The sequence below is a fragment of the Solenopsis invicta genome, chromosome 14, assembly GCF_016802725.1.
Source record: "Solenopsis invicta isolate M01_SB chromosome 14, UNIL_Sinv_3.0, whole genome shotgun sequence".
Lineage (NCBI taxonomy): Eukaryota > Metazoa > Arthropoda > Insecta > Hymenoptera > Formicidae > Solenopsis > Solenopsis invicta.
Genome location: NC_052677.1, coordinates 1941667 through 1964797, shown reverse-complemented (window position 1 = coordinate 1964797; position 23131 = coordinate 1941667). Strand labels below are relative to the sequence as shown.

The 23131-nt window shown below is 37.4% G+C and overlaps 1 protein-coding gene across 2 annotated transcripts in view; it reads right to left on the bottom strand.

Annotated features, from left to right (window-relative positions):
• The window catches only part of LOC113005344 (oxidoreductase ptaE), a 296040-nt gene that overhangs the window by 68045 nt on the left and 204864 nt on the right, over positions 1-23131 (bottom strand). For both annotated transcript variants that reach the window (XM_039457182.1, XM_039457183.1), the window contains exons 7-8: positions 11537-11721; positions 10827-11028 (exon numbers count right to left, since the gene is read on the bottom strand). In XM_039457182.1, the coding sequence (XP_039313116.1) occupies positions 10827-11028; positions 11537-11721 (387 nt within the window). The remainder of the gene's footprint in view (positions 1-10826; positions 11029-11536; positions 11722-23131) is intronic.

The following is a 23131-nucleotide window of genomic DNA, read 5'->3' as shown; positions in this document are numbered from 1 at the left end:
TTTATGACCGTGTACGTGCGTGTGTGCGCAGCAGAAGGCGCATCCGCGCTTACCTAAATGCCTCCATAACGATAACACCGCTAACGGCCGAAGACAGCCGTTAGCATGAGACCGGTTTGTGTGCAATGAAAGGCCACGCGCACGCGCATTATCAGCTAGGCAAAAATCCCCGTGAAAGCGCACCTGTACCAGCGGTCCGTGGATGGAAACCTCAAGATAAAATCTCGAAATAAAACAAGACCGCACGAAAATAGCCAAGTGTACGAGCCAGGGGGTATAAAATACCCCAGTTCGCACACTCAGCATCCATTTGCCGATCCTGATCCTGATCCAAAACTGCTCTTTGGTAATAAGTAAAGGTAAAAGTTCTTTGCCGAGGTACTCGACAAACCAAAAACTAGAGAAAATAAATTTCACTTTCTCGCACCCACCCTGAAGACCAAAGCAGTAAAGTTTCTTTGCCGCCGCGCCGCCGAGGTACTTCCGGTGGCCCCGATAAAATTCGGCGGCTCCACGCCAGCCAGATACAGAATAACCCGTTACTAAGCCGATCGCGCCGCAAGGATAGTTAACTCGGCGTACAAGTATACCGGGCTAGTCCGCGTATTCGTGCCGTCGACGGGCCGCGCCGTACACCGCGCTCTGCCAAACGTAAATACAACCGCGCCTAAAAACTCGGCAGCCGCGGCTGCCGACCTATTGTCTTCCAATGTTCCGAAAAACCGATGCTGGTTCTACGAACAGCGGGATTCCCCACGGTCTTGCGGTCAAGGCCGCCTGTAAAATTCTTTTCTGATATTACTGTTTGTCCAAAATATTAAATCATATAAAATTATATTCTATGTATTGTCAAAACGTAAATTCTATGCAACCGCGCGCATATATGTTCTCCGTCCTTTTTCCCTCTTATTTTCTTGTAAATCGCCGAGAAAACACAGTTCACGCTTCGGCTTGTAAATATATATTTTGTGTTATTAAATGTTGCGTTAAAAATAAATGTTATATTTTCGTTAATCATATTTCAAACCACGCGTCAATTTATTTTCTCTCTCCCGTCTTGAACCTATTCCGTCAATTTAGCCGCGAGCTAATTCCGCGCATTAACGAATATCTGTTGTTTTAATTGTATAATATACATTGCAATGCTTTTCGATTATCACATATGGTCCAATCCATAATAATTCTAATTTTTTTTTTATCTTTCCCTGCGTAGTGTTTCGTCGTATAGTAGTACTTTATCTCCGACTTTATAGATTATTTCCTTTGTTTTTCGATCGTAGTATTTTTTTGCTTCATTTTTTTCATCTTTGAGGTTTTCTCGCGCTATTTAATTTGTGGCTTTCATTTTTTTTTAATTCCTAGGCGTAGTCGTCGTAGCTATATGTCGTTCCCGGCGTTTTTGATAATGCTGTGGATAGTGTTGCCTTATTCCCGTACACTAGCTCAAATGAAATGTATACGGTGGCTGTGTGCAATGTCGTATTGAATGCGAACATTGCATAGATATCCACTTGTCCCAATCGGTCGGAATTTATATAATAGCGTAAATATTCCGCTAGCGTTTGATGAGGACGCTTTCGACTCCCGTTGCTTTCGGGGTGGTATGCCATTGTTTAAATTTTCTTTATTTGTAGCAGTTTGCATATATTTTTAAATAATTCACTCACAAAATTTTTCCCTTGATCGGTTAGTACTATTTCGGGTACTCCATGTTCTACTATTATTTTGTTGTTAACTCTTTTGCGATCGTTGCTGCTTCCTGGTTCGATATTGGTATGCCTTTTCAGATTTTCGTTAGGTTATTTTAAAATGTTAGCAAATTTTTGCCTAGGGCCGTCGTTAACGGTCCCACGATATCTAATGCGCAATTTTGGAATGGCTTTTCTAGCATATCCGTGATTATTAATGCTTTTAATTTTTGTTTTAATTTATTTTTCTGGCATTTTTCGCATTTTGCTGTGTAGTTTTTTCAACGTCTTTGATCATAGGGTGCGTTCTACCCCTTGATGCCCTCCTGTGGGTGCATCGTGATATTCGTATAAAAGTTGTTTCTTTTCTTCCACTGTATATTCTTTCTCTGTTTGTTTGACGATATTCACCTGATCCGGGATCGGGTTTCTACTGAGGACGCCAGCATTCACATTTCTTTTTCCTGTTTGGTGGATTATTTCATAATCGTATTCTTCTAGCTTGAATCTCCACCGTATCAATCGAGAGCCTGGGTCATTTACGCTGAACAGCCATGTCAGCGGTTTGTGGTCGGTTATTATTTTGAAATGTGTGCTGTATAAGTATGGTCAAAAATATTTTGTTGCCCACACAATGGCTAGTCATTTCTGTTGTATTATACATAGTTTTGTTCCGCTTTGCCTAAATTTTGACTAGCGTAAGCTATCAGGCAATCTTCGACCGGACCTTGTGATAGTATTGCTCCTATCGCGAAGTCCGAGGCGTCTGTCGTGACCATGAATATTTCTTTAAAATCTCGGTAACTCAATACTGGTACTGTTTTCAGCTTTTCTTTCAGTGCCTCAAACGCGTGTTGCTGCGTTATTATACATGCAAACCTTTTTGCCTTTTTGCGTTAAAATAGAGGCTTGGCTATTCGTAAAAAAATATTTATGAATTTTCTGTAGTATCCGGCTAGTTCTAGGAATTCCTAGATATCTTTAACTTTTTTTGGCGTCGGAAAATTTCTTTCTGCCGTTATTTTTTCTGGATCTGGTTGTATTCCTTCTTTTGTAATTACGTGTTCTTGATTGTTGACCATTTTTCTACAAAATTCACATTTGTCTATTTGCAGTTTTAAATTATTTTTTCTGAGTCGTTGGAATATTTCACTGAGACGGCAATTATGCTCTTGTAAGCTCAGTCCATATATAATGATGTTATCTAAGTATACGAGACGTTTGATTCCTTTCCCGCCGGCATGTATGGAGTTCATCAGCCGTTGAAACGCCAGTGCATTTTTCAATCCAAATAGCATTCTATTATATTCGCAATGCCTATATGGCGTGGAAAACGCTTTTGCTTTTATTTTGCCATCGGTATCTGATGATATCCTGACGCTAGATTTAGCATAAAAAAATATTTGGCGTTTTCTAATTGATCCAGTATATCCGTGATATTGGGTAATGAGAACGAGTCGCCTATTGTTAAGTTGTTTAATCTTCTGAAGTCGACTGCTATCCTTAATTTTTATTTTTCGGATATGCTCTTTTTGGACATTATTTTTTTGAATATTTGAAAGAAAGCTACAGCGGTCATCATTTTTTCATAACCTTTTCTTAGTTTTTGTTAAAAATTTATATATATTAAGAGAAAAGATGTATAAATATATTTACGAAGTACAAAAATAATCTGTCGAATAGTTTTTGTAAAAAAATTATTAAAACTGACCTATTTTTCCGGCCACCAAAACAGAAAGCTTCCTTAACGCGACGCTAGAGTAATGGTGGAACTCACTCGAGGTTGGTACTGCAGAGTTTTTTTCGACGAAAAGTTGAGCGACTCGCGGTCGCGCGCGAGACTAAGGGGAATAGCGCGAAGGTTAGGCGAATAGGCTCTTTGTCAAACGCACTTATTTGGCCTTGTTCTTCGACTGTATGCCATCTACTGGAAGATCTTTCAATTTCCATGTTACACAATTATTACTCTGTTACTCTTCAAACTGATTCCGCACGTCAATTTACACATGAAATTCCCAAAGAAGAATTTCTCTTATACTAAAGCTTCTAAGCTCATTCTAAAGGCATAGTATTATTTTTTGTTATAACTTGCAAAGTGCCAACTGTTTATTTTATACGTACAAAATCTCAAATGTTTATGTGTAGCAAATGTTGACTAACATAACTATAATTTTATAAGTTGTTTCGCCTTTCATATCAAATTGTAGCTACCACCCTTTGTTATTGTGTGTACTTTCATTCTGTAAGAGAATTTTTCAATCTATATCTTGTACTCTTAGCGTACAAAGTCGAGCCCAAGAACGGGAAGGGGTAAGGACCCGCGAGAAGACAGGGGGAATCATGAGTGTGTTGTTAGATGCGTGTATTTGGAAGTGTTTCGTGACACTCACGAACGGCGGCTCGTGTTACAGTTGCGTATTTCGCTGGTTGCAAGTGTATATTGCTAAACAGTTATGCTCTCGTCGTATGCGCTATTCCTATAAAGGTGTCTCCCTCGTATATATTGCTAATATGGGTAAACGTGTTCCGTGTTGATAATTGAATTACTTTCCGACGCTTGGTTGTTAAGCGTCGTCTTTTATACTTAATGATTGTACAAATCTGATGCTTGGCGCAATTACTTCTTCCGCATTGTCAGCGCTTTTGCAACACGTTTTAGGCTATTAACCGTTATGTTTTCAGGTTTTCTGATTTGCCTCGTGTTGCGAAATGTTTTACAATCAATGTTCTGTCCGAGGAATGGTAATCTGATCCTGGTTGCCATGCATCGTGTTATTGTTAGGTTATACATTCTTCCCTCCTTTGTAAAAAGAAATTGAGGGGCCCGATTTCCGTTACATTTTTCTTATTTAATTTTTGTGTTCTTTTTACGCAATTACATTTTTTGTTACTGCCGTTATATTGTATTCAATACTTATGTTATTGTTACATTGCTTTTCTTTTTTTTTACACGTTTTGGTGCTTATGTTTACCTTATTGTTACGCGCTTTTTCGCTTGTTTTACGGTATCTTTTAGGTTTGCGTTACAATTTCAGTCGCGTATTTTGTTTTCCAGTTTTATCTCGGCTATACTTTTCATTATTTGTGTTAGTATTTTATTTGATTGCGTATTACTTTAATCTCGGTTTTTTGATAAGTCAATACTTATGTTCTTAACCGTATTCCCAAGATAAAATGTTTTCAATTTCTTATCTTTGCGTTCGCTGTCATTTATTTCAACTGTTTTCTATATATCTATTGTACTTGTATCTTCTGTAAGATTAGGCGCTGCATTTATTGTTTTTTCAGTCTTGTGTTTTTGCAATTAGGTCGGATATTCACTGGAGCGCTATTGATTCATGTATTTATTTCGTGTTTCACGACCGGAATACACGTTACTAGGTCCCTTTTTATAAAAAAAAATGTAGCAAAATTCATCACACACTCCTTGTAACGTTTTTCGCTCTTCTTGATTTAAATGCTGCGTGCAAAACAATATTTTTAGTTTCTCTTGATTACCTTCCGTCTTGCGTAATGCGTGTATTTCTTCAATATCCCCTTCTTCTACGGCGTCTTGAATTACGTGTAGTGTCCTTATATTCACTGGTTCCTCCATACGTATAGTGCCCATTGCATTTATGTTGGCGATGAATGTTATTATTATCTCGCATCTTGGTTTTAGCGTTATTTGTTTATGCGGATAAAGCTTGAAAAACGTATCTCAAATTACGACTTGTTTGGTATCATAATTGCATGAGGCTCGGCTTTTATGTATAAGATCGAGTCTGAGTATTTCCCTCGTAGTGTATTGTTTTTTACTACGTATACTGGGTGCTTCTTCATTCTTGCCTTGAGTATTACGTTGATATATGCTTTTCCTAGCGTAGTAATTGAGTGTCCTGTGATTCCTGTGAGTTGGGTCTTTTCTTCTATTAACCCTATGTCATCGTTCAGCGTTTTGATCTTAACCAGAGAGATTGTTGCTCCTATATCAGAGAGATTCAATTTTCTTTCACGCAACTTCTTGAACAGGTAATGAGATATGATCTAGTCCGTTATGAGTACGTGGCATGCGTCGGACGTGTGTAACGCAATACTTTGCGGTCATTCGCTTAGATGACAAGCTCTCTTCTTCGTTTTCATCATCGCTGCGAGTCCGTGGCCTTTATTTCTCTTTCTTTTCCACTTGTCTTCCCATGTTTTCTTCTCGTATGTTTCGGTTTGATCATAAGGAAATTTCTTCTTTATCCGACCGGCCGTTTAGTGACCAGCATTCCTGTCGGATATGTCCTCTCCTCAGACAGTGGTTACAATATTTATGGACGGCGTTTACATAAAGTTGTCTTTTAGGCTTGGGTCATATAAATTAATTTGCATAACTGCTGCTTCTGCAGTCTTGCCCGTAATGTTCGATTTTTCCACATTTATGGCATTGGGGTAAACCATAAGAGTGGGGTTGCTGTTACGGTTGGTCTTCTTTCTTACCTTGATAGGTAGAGTTGCAATTATTGGCGCCTTTTACCTTTTATTCTGCGATTGCGCTTGTTATTTTTTCTGCCAATGTTGTGTAGCGCTGTGAGCACATGAGTTTAATATCTTCATGTAGCTCAATTTGATAGAAGGCTTGCTCCTTAATATTTTCTAAGATAACTTGCTTTTGCTCTTGTGTGACTTTTTCTTTCTTTCATGACTTCGTACAGCTTCATGGCCAAAATATCTACACGTCGACCAAAGTCTTGTTTTTGCCCTGTTCTTGTTTCAGGGAGTTGAACTCCATCTGCAGATGCGCGGTACTTCCTTTACCTAAGTACTCGTTTTTGAGCTTTTTCTCCAACTGCTCGACATTCCTTATGTCACGGGTGTGAAAGACTGTCATGGCTTTACTCTTACATTTTTTTGCATATGATCGGTTATAGTAGCGTATGTTTCTTTGCGCTTTTTATTGTGTAGATGCTGGTGTTGATAAATTTCTTGACACGGTCGCGCGACGTTCTAATGTTCGGAATCATATTTCGGGTGTTTTTCAATGATAAAAAGTTAACTGTTAAGCCTCGTTGATTCCTTAAATTATGCGAGGTTCGTCTATACGTTGTTGTGAATGCGTGCTTGTGAAAGCTGAGTCGACAATTCAAGTTTCCTTATGGGAAGCAATTGTAATCAGAATTTTTGGCAACCTGTATTCTTTTAATTCATGTATTATGTCCTGAAACGTTAGATTCTCGTTTGGGTAATTGTACACTATAAGGGACCCAGCTCCCTGACATATGTTATAGAAGCAAAGATAAAACTTTTTCTTATAAATTAATTAGCGCTCTCGTCTAGTTTTTATGATATACTTAGAGCAAGAAAAACCAGTTTTTCTTAATTATTTCCGAAAATTTTTATTTGATAAAAAAATATGTCAAACAAAAAATGAAGCTCGTGATAAGCTCTATAGAAAAGGTTATATGCATATTATACCTAACTTCAATACTGTAGTTGTTATAGTAAAAAAACTGTTTTAAAATAATTTTTTTTTATTTTAAGTAGTTTTGCGTGAAATGTAGATGCTTGGCTGGGGGAGAGGCTTCGCCCCTCCTCCGCACCCCTTCCCCGTATTTTTTCTAATCTAACCTAATCTTATTTTAGTTGTAATTTGGCCAAGGATATTCAATTGACCACGTTGCGATATTAGATTTGAAATTATGGCCTACTCCTTCTCGCACCCACCTTGTCATTAGTGGACCGACTGAGACGGGGTAAGTTAGATTAGAAAAAATACGGGGAGGGCATGCAGGAGGAACCCCTCCCTCGCTCACGCGTTCTTTGTACATGTGAAAATTTGAATTTGTCAGAGTTTTTTTAAAATCGTTTTTGATTATAACTCCTAAAGTATTGAAGTTAGGTAAAAGAAGTATAGAATATTATTTGTAGAGTTTATCACAAGCTTCATTTTTTGTTGGGGGACGTTAGGACGTCGACTCGTACGCTGGGGTTCCAAGTTCGATCACCTCGGACGAATTTTTTAAAATTTAAATCTTATATTTTTAAATTGTTATATATAATTTTTAAACCTTTTTCAATTATTTGATAAAAAATTGTAACAACCCTTGTTTGGTTCAAGCGCGGACGAACTCAGAGTACAATAAGGCTTAAAGGAGAGTTGCCGGGTAGATTAATTCTGAGATCAGACTAGCTTATTTAAATGAAATTGTATTGCAACCGAGTTATCTAAGAGTTATCTATTTACCGTAATATAGTAGTGCAAGACAAGCGAATGCAATAATAAAATAAATGGAAAAAATATGGCGGAGCATAACGCAAAATATAATCCCGCATGCAAAGAATAGTAACAATATAGACAATATGTAACATCGCGGTATATTCAACGTGCCGGTACGACTACTTACAATGTGCGCAGTCGACGGGTTTGAGCGGCGATGTGTTGTTATCTCCTTTGTCACACGCGTTTTTTACAGTGCGTATCCTTGCGGTCTGTTTACTTTGGTAGCAAAGCGAGATCCGTAGCGTGGATCGCAGTGTGCGCGGGTCGGGGCATCGCGCAGACGGCCCGTCGATGTGTTTTGCGGAACCGGTCAGTTAGTAACGCGAAAACGCAGCAGGTGGATTCCTTAGTAGGGAATCTTATCGGTATGTATCCGCCGGTTGACGACGACTATCCCGAGATCTTTCGGTGAAGGTAGAAATATCTGTACCATCCGGGTGATAGCCGTCGTCGAGCACCAGCGGTGTTTTGCGAAAAGTGTATGCGGACGTCGAGATTGCTTCACCGAGGCACAGTTTTCTCTACCCCGGGGTTTTGCCTGCTTTTAGAAAGATCAGAGCTTCTGCTGAGTTCTCTCTGCAGTGGCAGAGTTTGCTCTACCGCTGTTTCTACTCAGGAAGAACCAGACCTGTCGAGATCACTCGGTGGTGGCAGAGTTTGTTCTACCATCGTTCGGTCTAGTTTTCAGGAGCTGGACCAAAAAAGAGACAATTTCTCTGTGAGATCGCCTCCTTATGTACCCTGATCTCGGATAGTCGGAGATGTTCGGATGGAGTTCGAACCTCCTCGGACTACAAGACATCCCCGAGCGGTGACCTCGGACATCCCTGCTTCCAAGATCGGGTTGATATTGCATTCTTCCTTGCACGGCCGTTCTCTCTCGCCGTGTGATTCTTATGGCGCGTGCGCGCGGAGTTTGCGCGGTAACGGCGCGTTCGCTCATTTAAACGCACGTGTGAGATCGTTTATCGGCGCGTAGTGCCTGTTCTTCTGTCCGGCGGGTGTTCAGCCGGATAGCGGGCGATTATTGACTACAGAAGGTGACGGTGCAAAGGTGAATTGTTACAAAATGTTATTTTTTTTAAATCAAAGAATTAAAAATTTTTTCATTATTAAATAAATAAAAATTTTTCATACACATATAAAATAAACATTGCAACAAAAATTTACAACAACTGTTTTAAGAATGTCAAAATACATGTTTCTATACTCGTATAGAACGGGCGTTAGGACTGTAAACTTATTGTAAAACAGTCATTATAAATTTTTATTGTAAATATATCTTGGTTTTATTTTTTAAGCCTTCTATTCTTGTGTTTTATATTTTTTGTGTTCATGAAAAATTTTAATTTATTTAATAATGGAAAACTATTTTTAAATTTCTCAATTAAAAAAAAATATATATATTATATTAAGTAATTAAAAACGGTTTAAAAGTTATATAGTATATAACAATTTAAAAGTAGAAAACTTAAGTAAAAAAATAGTACAATCTAAATAAGAAGGCCTATTCAGTCATAGCTAGATCTTAGTGCTTTATGTGTATGTGTGATTTTATATACTTTCTCAGACTCAAACTGCGCGCCGTTACTTTCGGTCATATAATACAGTTATAATCAAATAATATCACTTAATAAAAATATTTCTAACTTTTATTCGATTATAACTGTGTTATATGACCAAAAGTAACAGCGCGAGTCTGAGAAAGTATATAAAATCACACATATACATAAAGCACTAAGATCCAGCTATGACCAAATAGGCCTTCTTATTTAGATTGTATGTTACGTGTATCGGGCGAATATCTTTCTAGTTTAAAAAAATAGTCTTATCCGTCGAAATCGATCTTGGGACACCATGCGAGTCGACATCCTAACGCTTCACATTACGTCGCTAACTCGACAATCATTCTTCTGTAACGGTACTATAGATGCGGGAAATATTTAATTATTATTTTTTCGAAAATGCCTAAATTGTACAACAAACGGCTTTACTATAGTAAAGGTGTAAGTAAACACTACACAGACTTAAAATTTTATAAAAATCGGTGATATACATGTTAAGGGTTTCCCTTGTAAATGATTGCGCGAAGCCGTTGCTTGGTGACATTACTAATTCCACATTGCCAGCGCTTTCGCAGTACATTTTAGACCATTGACCGTAGATTTACAGGTTTTCTTGTTTGCCTCGTGTTTTAAAATGCTTTACAATCAATGTTCTGTCCGAGGCATAGTAACCTTATCCCGATTACTATGCATCGTGTTATTGCTAAGCTATAACAGTCTTCAATAAGGTTTATTGATCCACGTATATGTATAAACGACTCCAGCATCGCTTTTAGAAGTGAAGATAATTCGTTGATTACGAAAATCTAGCTCTTGTTCATCATCAAACCTTAATTATGCCGTTTTGCTCTATCTTCCTCTACTAATGATATTTAACAAATTAGCATTATAAAGATTTAATGCACATAATCCTAATATGACCGGTGTAACAACAATTTAATTACATGACATATCGGTCAAAAACAATTCTTAATACTCAACATTTTTTTATATGAATTTACAAGATTCCTCCAATTCCGCGCCACATACCGGACTTAAAATACAAATTTTTAACAAAAACTTCAAATATAATATCACAAAATTAAATTACTAACCAATTTAATTATTTTTTTATGCTTATACGCATCTCTATTATCCTATCTAAAAACAGAAATATTGTAAGTGTATGTAAATTTACATTAAAAAATGTTAAACATTAAGAACTGCTTTCGACCGTTATGCCATTTCTCGTTAATTAAATTGTTATTATAAAGATTGTATTAAAAAAAAGTGTAATATATTTTTATTAAAAATATGTTTATATCATTTTATAATAAAAATAAGATTTACCAAAAAATCGCTTGTAGTCTTGGTTCTTTGTATCAAATAATAAATTCAGTCCTTCACTATAGTTAAAGAAATTAAAAGACAATATAAATAGCATATCTGATGTTTTATTCAATGGCACTTTTTCTTCGCCTTGGAGATATAGCTTGCTCAGTTGTGATACGCAAAGATTTGTTCCACATTCTGTAGAATTTGGTGGATTAAACTGAAATATTTAAGAAACTATAATAAATCACAATATTTTATCTTAAATATAAACAGATCAAAGGTAAATTAATATTTTTTTTTAACTTTTAGAAATATTTATTTTCTAAACAAATGAGTGTTTCTTTCTTTCTCGGATTTTGGAACCGGCAAACTAATCCGGGTTCGCGAGAAAGGTCGAATATTACACTAATAACATTATATTATATATTTATGCAAAATATATTCATATAATTCTTCGAAGATAATGTTATTGCTTAACGTCTCTGACAGCACAAAATCTTTTTGGCGTCTTTACATCTTTCAGACTTTTCTAGGATATTACATCTGAGATAAAACATATTAATTTTATTTAACTTTACTTAAATGTACGCTCTCATTTTTTTACGAATAAAACGATGTTATATAAATATATGCAACTTGTTTCAATGAATCTTTGTACTTCTAAGAAAAAATCAAAATAATTGGAAAAAAACTGGTTTTTTTAAACTATTTAATATTGTACTCACAACATTAGTAGATGGGCTAAAAAAGTATCCTGGCGATGATGGTAGTGATGACATAGAACTACTTCGATAAGCGAGTATTCCTAATTGATATATTTGTCTTTGTTGACATTCTCCAAGTCCTCGTACATGTAACCAGTAAAAACTTGGAGTTTGATTTGCATTTAGAACAAAATCAACTCGTTCACCTACACACAAATATGCTTTTTTTGTAAATTCTGTTTTACTTATTATAGTTTGCTGCAAAAGGCATTAACATATTATTTTTTGTAACATACAAAGTATATAAAAATAACGTGACAGCAAAATATCTCGAAAATTAAGCATTTTAAGAAAAAATATTTCAGATAAAAGTTATAGGATTAAAAAAAATCTATTTACTGGCACTGTTGACTTGATTTTGGGTAGCGACGCCAAGGTCAGGTAAAAATCACTTTGAATTCTTATAAATGGGACTTTATCTAATAACGTATAAGCTATAATATGTATAAATACAAATTGTTAATAAATCAAAATTTTGAATTTTTATTGTAAAGCATAATAGATCATGGTAATAAGATTTAATTGATATTAAAAGGGTAAAACAGTTTTGTTCTGTTTTGACAGTTGCTCCGTTTTAAAAACGTCTAGACGTTTATTTAAATATTTATTTTTAAATCCCGACAAATGTAGTTCCAAATAAAATTATTAGAAACAATTTTCAGTAGTAGGATTCTACCAATTTTAAGCTCGATTTGGTGTGTTACGAATTTATGTCAGTCTCTTGGTAATATTTACAGTCATTTTACGACTCTTATGTAACGCGGACAACATCCGACGATCCTCGGGCATTTAAGTTTACGGATTAAATGACAAGTTAAACGTACGTGAAATAGTGTTTAAGTGTGCGTGTTATTTATCGAGAGAGATACTGTTACTGTAATATGGACAAAACAAATTCAAGGTGATACTTTTAAAGAGAAATCTTTTTTGCATCAGAATGTGTACGCTTATGGTGGCGGAACTTAAAGAAAATTTGAAGAACAGATGTGGTTTGGGAGTGGGCAGCGATCGTTAAGAAACTATTGCTGAAGAATCTGAGTTCATGGCCGTTAAGAATTTGTAATCAGATTATAACGTTTAATCCCTTTAATTTTAATGTGTATAGTCAAGGGAGACAACAGGTATACCGACCGCATTTAAACTTGTGCTTTGCGTGTCAATCAATGCGCGTACTGTATCTGGCAAGGCACTCGCGAGCGCACTTCTACCTTCGGTTTAACGTGCGATACAGGCGCATTCACGCTCCACTGCAACTCCGCGAAGAGGCATTACATGATTTTTGTTAGCTCGAACACTTTTGTAATAATGCATGCATATCACATGCATTATTCCCGGCGAACAACAGCCGGAGGATGCTGTTCGGCTTTAAACAACAGAAGGCGTGCTCGCGCCTATCTAAACGCTTCCACGATAACACCGCTAACGGCCGAAAGCGGTTAGCACAAGGCAGACCCGTGCGTGATAGAAGGCCAAGTGCACATGCATTACCGGCTAGTCGCAAGAAGAAAACTGAAGGTTGAGTGAGTTTCTTCGCGTAATCAGAGCAAAGCGCAAAACGACAGTTTCGGCTTTATGCCTAGGTTTTGGCGACAGTAGCAGGGGAACGGATCATTGATCACGCGAATGATCCCTAATCGCGTTGGCGTCCGCAAAGGGCAATTCTGTTGTTGTTCTCGAGAAATTTAATAAGGATATTTTGGTAATCCAAAACAGAGATCTTCCGACAAGCGGATTGAAGAATGAGTTGGTAAGGCGGCTGTTAGATGCGGGAGTTCCGCAGGAAAAACTCTTGGATGTGCATACTCTGGGTGAAACGACCCACAGGTCGTAACAAGGGATGCCAATGTTCTGGCGGTTGGCCCCTCCCCCTCCCTTCGGAATAAACGGCCGACGCTATGGCAGAGGTGTATGCCAGGGTAATAGTCGTCTACATGGTAGGGGGCGCCGTGGTTCCTGGAGCCGTAGCCCTTCTCAGGGAAGAGCGCGTCAGCGGGCGGGTGTCAGATAGAAAGACGACCTGTCAAACAACCCGCCGATGACGGGCACCCGTGTCTTGGAGGCCGTCCTCCTCTATCTGTAGGAGTGGATAGGTCAATCCTGGGGCGGCTTATTGTACAGATTGATATAGGTGCTCATGACTGCTTCGGTGAGTACCTGTATCGAATCGGGAAGGAACCGAATAGTACGTGCCATCATTGCGAGGTGAAACTGGACTCCACGCAACATACCTTGGAGCAGTGCTCTGCTTGGGCGGTGGAACACGACGTTCTGTCACAAGAAATTGGAGGAGACCTGTCCCTGTCAAACATTGTAAGAGAGATGGTCTACAGAGAGAATGTCTGGAAGGCCGTCTCCTTCTTTTGTAAGCAAGTAGTGTCACGAAAGAAGGAGGTGGAAAGAGAGAGGCAGAGAGAACCGGGGGGCGAAAAAATAGAGGTATCTCCCAGAAGAAGACAACAATGAAAGCTACCTCGCGCGAGAGGGCGGGGAGATGGGTTCCCCGCCGCCGCCGTGCAAACCGCCCTATAGGCGGAAGAAGGGCCTTCCCCTCTATAATAAAGGAGGGAAATGACGAAGCAATAAACAGCTCTCCTTTTGTTGTTATTCGGCAACGCCGATGAACCAGGCACACCCTGTACTGGGTCCTCAGTTATGCTGGCATCTTTTGCCAGCCGAAGAAAAGCGATAGAAGTGAGGTCTCCAGATATCTCCACTCCGCGTCCTCATCCAACCGCAGCACAGTGGGGCAGAATAAGATTTTTCGTTCAAAATAATCTTTCAGCCGAAACTACTCAACCAATTTTAATTATTTTTTTTTTTAATTAATGTTTATAAAATTTTCAAGAAATCTGTCATGGCGGTTTTTGAAAAAACTTTTTCCTTTTTTTTTTATTTACGTTTAAGTATAAGAAAACGTTAATGTTATGAACATTATCGTTTAAAATTTGAATAGTCACTCGTAAATGCATATAATTAATGTCAAACCATAAAATTACTTTCACGAATATTGCTTAGAGATATAAATGAAGTATGTAATTTAAAAAAAATAGATTATTTTTGCAACCATTATACACACGTATAATGTTAGCAATTATGGATATTATTTTGGAATCTTTACATGTTCATTTTTTATTCGTGCGTATGAATATATGTTACGTGTAGTGAAAGTAAGCGAAATTAATAATAAGTGTTTCCTTTATAAACAAATTATATAAAAATAAATGCTAACAGATGCCAAAAACACCTGTTTTTAGCCCATTTCTGGAACCTTGAATTTTAAACTTTTTTTTATGCCAAATAGTATTATATAATGGAACATTAATCCTACAGAAATTTTAAGATGAGCATAAGCGCGATTCCGAATATATGTATAAAGGGTTGAAAGTGATGGTTTCTCATAACACAGAGCGCCGTTTTTAGACTTCTTTTCTCTTGTTTGAATAAAAGTTACCATTTCTTATGTATTTTTGCGCGCTAAACACGAATCTGGTAAGCAAATTGCTCCATCATATTTCTTAGAAAAGTGTGAAAAATGATTACTTTTACTTCACCATAGCGTTAAAAAGAATCTAGTTCTATCTAAAAAAAATATATATATATATATACATATAACAAAGTGAAACATTGTTTCTTATGGATTTTTATCCTGGATTGAAATATGACTTTAGTTTTCGTCTAGTACGAAAACTCCCCGAAATAGATGGGGTTGAAGTTACACGTGACATTGCCTTTCACGGATCGAGACGTTTTTCTACTGAAAGTCTTCTTGCTTCTTACAGATTGAGGTGCTTTTTTAATGTGAGTCCCCTTGCCACTCATAGATTGAGGTGCTTTTTTCATGTGAATCCCCTTGCCTCTCACAGATTGGGGTGCTTTTTTCATGTGAGTCCCCTTGCCTCTCACAGATTGGGGTGCTTTTTTCATGTGAGTCCCCTGGCTTCTCACTATGCAGGTTGTTTTGTGAATCGTGATAGATACATTGCATATTGCAATATACCCTGACTGGAAATTGTGCGATTGCACTTACATGTATGCGTAGAACATATATTAGTCCGCGATTAACAAATTTTGAGCTTCTGAATCGATAATGCTGTCTTTAGTTTTCCAATTTTTATTTTGTCTGATACTACCTATAAACGGGTCAGAAGAAATCATTAATTTGTGTATTAAGTCAAAATTAGTAGCATATCGATTACATTTTCTGGTATTATATTCTCGAAAGCGTTTAAAATCTTTGTTTCTCGCTTCTTGAGCTTCTTCTGTCAATTGACCAATAGGAAGAAGAGCCGATCTAATAACATTTCCGCCATGCACTAATATTTTGTGTACTGATGAAGGCATATAGTACCAAGGATATAGATTTACGTAAAGCTTTGCTGTTTCTAATGCATATGTTTCAAATTTACAAGAATCAATTTTGTTCCCGCAAGCCATTGTCTGGAGAATAATACCAAACCTCTTTATCAGGATTTCATTAATGCCCGTAATCATTGATGTTAATTGTGGATCTCGAAAAAATCTACGTGCAGTATTGCCGTCGTTTGATGTTCCAGAACCATGTTTCGGTACATCTACAATTAAACCCATATGTTCTTTAAAACCTCTTTGGATTCTTTGTTTTGCATACTTCATTTGATTTTTCTCTTCGAGTGTTTTTGCTGTCCATTTTTTAAATTTTAGGCGATACGCTATATGAAGAAGGCATTCCATAAAACGTATCCACGCGTGTAAAGTGGAAAGACCAAATTGGAAATTGGTAACGATCTCATTTTTTTGCCTTACTTGATCCAAATTATTCATCTGAGAAGGATTGGCTCCACATATATAGCACGTTGCTGTTGATATAGTATTAGAGAGAGCTTGGTAAACTTTGCCATCTACCATTGTGAGCAACATTTTATGATACACCAAGCAATTAATACCATTTATTACAATAGATGTTGGTTCAAGATTATCAATTTCATCTTCTAAAGCTCTCACTTCTGCCCTAGTTTTATCTGGCGTTTCTTTCGCGTATTCAAATAATATTGGTCTACAATACCTTGGAGAAGCAGGATGAGGATTATTCCATAATATCGAAGATTCAGATTTCAAACAAATTGGAACCATTGAAACCATGAAAATACTTTCATCCGATACATGATCATCAGAGAATTTTTGTTTATATTGACTCTGATCAGATGCCCCATCACAGCCCCATTTGGTGATTAATTGTAACGACAGACTGCTCTTTTTTAAAATCGGCAACAACATTTTGAATTTACAATATTCGTGATGCTGTATGGTCTAATAAGGCTTGCAATTTAATTTTAGCTCCCTTTTCCGTAATATTAAATGCTGATTCTGCAGGGTAGCATTGTTTTTTTGCAAAAGAAAGTTGTTTGTATGGAACCAAAATATCAACATTTCGCTGTTTTGTTCGTGACCGAATTGTTTCATATTGATATTTTGTCAGTTTCACATCTTCTATCAGTGCTATAGCTTCATTTTCTGAGAATGAAACTATGTCATTTTCTTTTAAGCTTTCAATGTCATCATCATTTTTAAGCAATAGGTCGGTTATCATCTTTGCTAATTTCTTTTTGCCACTATTGCGCAAGTTTTGTAAAAAGGCAAGTTCAATTTCAGTTTCCGAATATTTTTCACAAATTAATTGAATTTTTCTTTTTTTTGTCGATGTAGAGCATTCTTCAAAATCGTCCCGAGATCGTCTTCCGCGTTTTATAATTTCAAAATTTGCAATAAAATAGGATTGTAACCAAACTATATTATTTTTTTCATATACTTTATCTCGATAAAATGCTGCTTTTCTTCTCCTTTCAAATGTAGGCATAAAATAACGACAAAGCTTGTCGCGTACGACACCGATTTTTTCATCATTTAGATCGAACTTTGTTCGAACATAATTTATTAATAAATCTACATTAGCCTCCTTGTTCTCGAGTAAAATATCAGAGAAAATTTTATTCTTAACTTTAACGTTATTCATTATTTTTAATTTAAAAAAAGGAACTGTGTTAACAACAAAACTAAGTTTTAAAAAACTATAATCTAAGCTAAAAGAAAATGTACGTGTAAACTAAAATAGCTTATATAACTATAATGAAGAAACAAAGACTTAAAAGCTATGATTTACAAACTAAATTATCAATTACTAAATTTTCAACGAAAATGGATTACTTTCAAGAAATTAGCAATAATTAAATTTAAAAATTATATATATTTTTTATTACATAATAATTTCAAAATCACTTTTCATACAAATATCTCTACATTGGCAGCCCAATAGAAATTCATTCGATGCGATATTAGATTGCAAGTCTGCAGGCAAAACAAATTCGTGGACGTGAACCGCATGAACGTGTGTCTTTTGTCCTCTATCCTTCGCGTCCGACTTCTCCCCCACTCTTAAATCCTTTAGTGCTGCTCTCTGGTTGGAAGTTTTGGTACGCACGCGGACGCGAAGAGATAGAAATCTATACGAAAGATCTATACGAGTTTGTTTTGTCTCCTTCGAAAGGAGAAGAATGGCAGCATTTTATCAAGATAAAATATATGAAAAAAATAATACAGCTTGGTTACAATCCTATTTTACTACAAATTTTGAAATTATAAAATGCAGAAGACGATCTCGAGACGATATTAAAGAATGCTCTATATCGACAAAAAAAAGAAAAATTCAATTAATTTGAGAAAAATATTCGGAAACTGAAATTGAACTTGCCTTTTTACAAAACTTGTGTAATAATGGCAAAAAGAAATTAGCAAAGATAATAGCCGACCTATTAAAAATGATGACACTGAAAGCTTAAACGAAAATGACAGTTTTATTTTCAGAAAATGAAGCTATAGCGCTGATAGAAAATGTGTAGTTGACAAAATATTTTTTATGACGTTTGTTAATAATATTCATTCATCTTTCCAGCGAGATATCATGTGTTTAAACGTTAATGGCACACGATAAGTATACAATATAATAAATATAATAACATTAAAAAAATAAAATATAAAAAATAAAATACAGCCACAACACGAATAAAGAGATATGGTCAAAAATCGTAGAAATTTGCTTTTATTTTTGTATAATTTGTTTATAAAGAAAATAATTATTATTAATTTTGCTTACTTTTACACGTAACATACAGGGTAGTCAAAAAGTATCGGACCCCCCCAATATTTCCGTTCCCTTGCATTTTACAAGAAAATGTTTCAGACAAGAGTTGTAGGGTTTAAAAAGATCTATTTACTGATCTTATCAGTTTGACCTTGGATGGCGTCGCCAAGGTCAGATCGAAATTACATTAACTTTTTTAAATGGAACACCTAACTTTTTATTGCATATTCTTGTAGCTTATCTCGAGACCTTTCCAAAACACTACAAGAAAGTTTATTTTCGTTGAATACTTTCCGAGTTGTGAGGCTTGAAAGCTACAGTGTACTGTAGTGTGGGTCCAGCCAGTTAAGGCAAGAGTGGCGTGTGGGTCCGGCCAGTTAAGGCAAGTGTGGCGTGTGTCCGGCCAGTTAAGGCAAGTGTGGCGTGTGTCCGGCCAGTTAAGGCAAGAGTGGCGTGTGGGTCCGGCCAGTTCAGGCAAGAGTGGCGTGTGGGTCCGGCCAGTTAAGGCAAGTGTGGCGTGTGTCCGGCCAGTTAAGGCAAGAGTGGCGTGTGGGTCCGGCCAGTTAAGGCAAGAGTGGCGTGTGGGTCCGGCCAGTTATTTCAAGAGTGGCGTGTGGGTCCGGCCAGTTAAGGCGAATTTTATTCCAATTGGTCAGCATGGGCACAATATTCAATTGTACCAAACAATTCACAACAAATGTTCAAATTGTTGCCCTTCAACAGCCTGGCAATGTGCCAATCTGTTATAAGCAGCTGAATCCGCATTCCGGTACGTTTCCGGCGGTATTAGTTGTACCTCTTGAGTTATTCTCCCTCTTAAATCATCTAAATCTTGAGGTTTGATGGCATAAACTTTACTTTTCAAGTAACCCCACAAAAAAAAGTCAAGTGGGGTCAAATCTGGAGACCGAGGTGGCCACTCAATATGACCCCTTCGCCCTATCCACCTGTCCTGAAAGACCTCATTCAAATATTGACGGACAATGACACCATAATGAGGTGGAGCTCCATCCTGTTGGAAATAAATTTCATCCATATTTCCACCAGCTATGTCTCGAATAGCTGGAACAATTTGTTCGCGAAGCATGACTGTGTAAACCTGTGCTGTCAAATTGCCTTCAATGAAGAAAGGACCAACTGGTCTATAATTAAGAATACCAGCCCATACGTTAAGTTATTGTGGATATTGGGTATGATTGTCTTTTCTCCAATGAGGATTAACGTCACTCCAGTATCTACAATTGTGTCTATTTACATTTCCAGTCAGTTCAAATGTTGCCTCATCAGAGAAAACAATATTATTAAGTAATAGAGGGTCCTCGGCAATCATCTCCATCATAAGATCACAAAATTCGATGCGTCTATCAAAATCGTCTTCGGACAACTCTTGGCACAAATGGAGTTTGTATGGATGCCATTTATTCAATTTCAAAATTTTACTGACAGATCCATGAGCGATTTCGTGTTCTTGTGCAACGCGATCGATGGAAATATGGGGATTTTCAACGACAGACTGTAAAACAATTAATGTCTTATCATTATTTGTTGCTGTTTTACGTCGACCAGATCTTTGGCGGTTTTTAACGCTACCAAGGTCCTCGAAACGTTGAATAGTACGGATTACAGTACTTTTAGAGATCCTATTATTTTCATTCCGAAAATTTTCATTAAATAATCGCGTTACTGTTTTATACCCTCTTTGTTGATCTCCCCATCCTCGCATCATTAACAGTGTTATTCGATCTTTTTCAGAAAGCTTCGCCATTCTTAATTAGAGTAAGGAAGAATTAAACAGGTAAGTGATAGGAAATCACGTCCACGACGTGAGTGCTGCTCGCTAAGAAGACAGCACTGCATCAAAGATTAAAATCAGTGATCCGTATTGTTTGCTCAAGAGCTCGTACATTGGTACTTGCGAGAGTGAGAGAATAAAGATCGCCTTTAATTAGAGAACTACCGATACTCTAACATTGTATCTTTGATGCAGTGCTGTCTTCTTAGCGAGCAGCACTCACGTCGTGGACGTGATTTCGTATCACTTACCTGTTTAATTCTTCCTTACTCTAATTAAGAATGGCGGAGCTTTCTGAAAAAGATCGAATAATACTGTTAATGATGCGAGGATGGGGAGATCAACAAAGAGGGTATAAAACAGTAACGAGATTATTTAATGAAAATTTTCGGAATGAAAATAATAGGATCTCTAAAAGTACTGTAATCCGTACTATTCAACGTTTCGAGGACCTTGGTAGCGTTGAAAACCGCCAAAGATCTGGTCGACGTAAAACAGCAACAAATAATGATAAGACATTAAATGTTTTACAGTCTGTCGTTGAAAATCCCCATATTTCCATCGATCGCGTTGCACAAGAACACGAAATCTCTCATGGATCTGTCAGTAAAATTTTGAAATTGAATAAATGGCATCCATACAAACTCCATTTGTGCCAAGAGTTGTCCGAATACGATTTTGATAGACGCATCGAATTTTGTGATCTTATGATGGAGATGATTGCCGAGGACCCTCTATTACTTAATAATATTGTTTTCTCTGATGAGGCAACATTTGAACTGACTGGAAATGTAAATAGACACAATTGTAGATACTGGAGTGACGTTAATCCTCATTGGAGAAAAGACAATCATACCCAATATCCACAAGAACTTAACGTATGGGCTGGTATTCTTAATTATAGATCAGTTGGTCCTTTCTTCATTGAAGGCAATTTGACGGCACAGGTTTACACAGTCATGCTTCGCGAACAAATTGTTCCAGCTATTCGAGACATAGCTGGTGGAAATATGGATGAAATTTATTTCAAACAGGATGGAGCTCCACCTCATTATGGTGTCATTGTCCGTCAATATTTGAATGAGGTCTTTCAGGACAGGTGGATAGGGCGAAGGGGTCATATTGAGTGGCCACCTCGGTCTCCAGATTTGACCCCACTTGACTTTTTTTTGTGGGGTTACTTGAAAAGTAAAGTTTATGCCATCAAACCTCAAGATTTAGATGATTTAAGAGGGAGAATAACTCACGAGGTACAACTAATACCGCCGGAAACGTACCGGAATGCGGTTTCAGGTGCTTATAACAGATTGGCACATTGCCAGGCTGTTGAAGGGCAACAATTTGAACATTTGTTGTGAATTGTTTGGTACAATTGAATATTTTGACCATGCTGACCAATTGGAATAAAATTCGCCTTAACTGGCCGGACCCACACGCCACTCTTGCCTTAACTGGCCGGACCCACACGCTACTCTTGCCTTAACTGGCCGGACACACGCCACACTTGCCTTAACTGGCCGGACCCACACGCCACTCTTGCCTTAACTGGCCGAACCCACACGCCACTCTTGCCTTAACTGGCCGGACACACGCCACACTTGCCTTAACTGGCCGGACACACGCCACACTTGCCTTAACTGGCCGGACCCACACGCCACTCTTGCCTTAACTGGCTGGACCCACACTACAGTACACTGTACCTTTCAAGCCTCACAACTCGGAAAGTATTCAACGAAAATAAACTTTCTTGTAGTGTTTTGGAAAGGTCTCGAGATAAGCTACAAGAATGTGCAATAAAAAGTTAGATGTTCCATTTAAAAAAGTTAATGTAATTTCGATCTGACCTTGGCGACGCCATCCAAGGTCAAACTGATAAGATCAGTAAATAGATCTTTTTAAACCCTACAACTCTTGTCTGAAACATTTTCTTGTAAAATGCAAGGGAACGGAAATATTGGGGGGGTCCAATACTTTTTGACTACCCTGTATATTTATACGCACGAATAAAAAATGAACATGTAGGGATTCCAAAATAATATCCATAATTGCTATCATTATACGTGCGTATGATTGCAAAAATAATCTATTTTTTTAAATTACATCATTTATATCTCTAAGCAATATTCGTGGAAGTAATTTTATGGTTTGACATTAATTATATGCATTTACAAGTGATTATTCAAATTTTAAACGATAATGTTCATAACATTAACGTTTTCTTATACTTAAACGTAAATAAAAAAAAAGGAAAAAGTTTATTCAAAAACCGCCATGACAGACTTCTTGAAAATTTTATAAACATTAATTTAAAAAAAAATAATTAAAATCGGTTGAGTAGTTTCGGCTGAATGTTATTTTGAACGAAAAATCTTATTCTGCCCCACTGTGCGCAGGCTGGGCCAACAGACCTTTCCGGCATCTCTCGTTCGCTCCGTCAAGAACCGTAGTCCCTGCTCCCTCCTCTTCCTGCCTCTCATCCCACTGGCTGAACCATCGGCAGCAGGAGAGGGGGCTTCCTCGCCCTGCCGATGGTTCAGCTAGTGGAACGAGAGGCAGGAGGAGAAGGGAGCGGGAACTACGGCCCCTGACGAGGCAAACGAGAGGTGCCGGGAGGGTCTGTTAGCCCAGCCTGCAGTCGGTTAAAGACGTG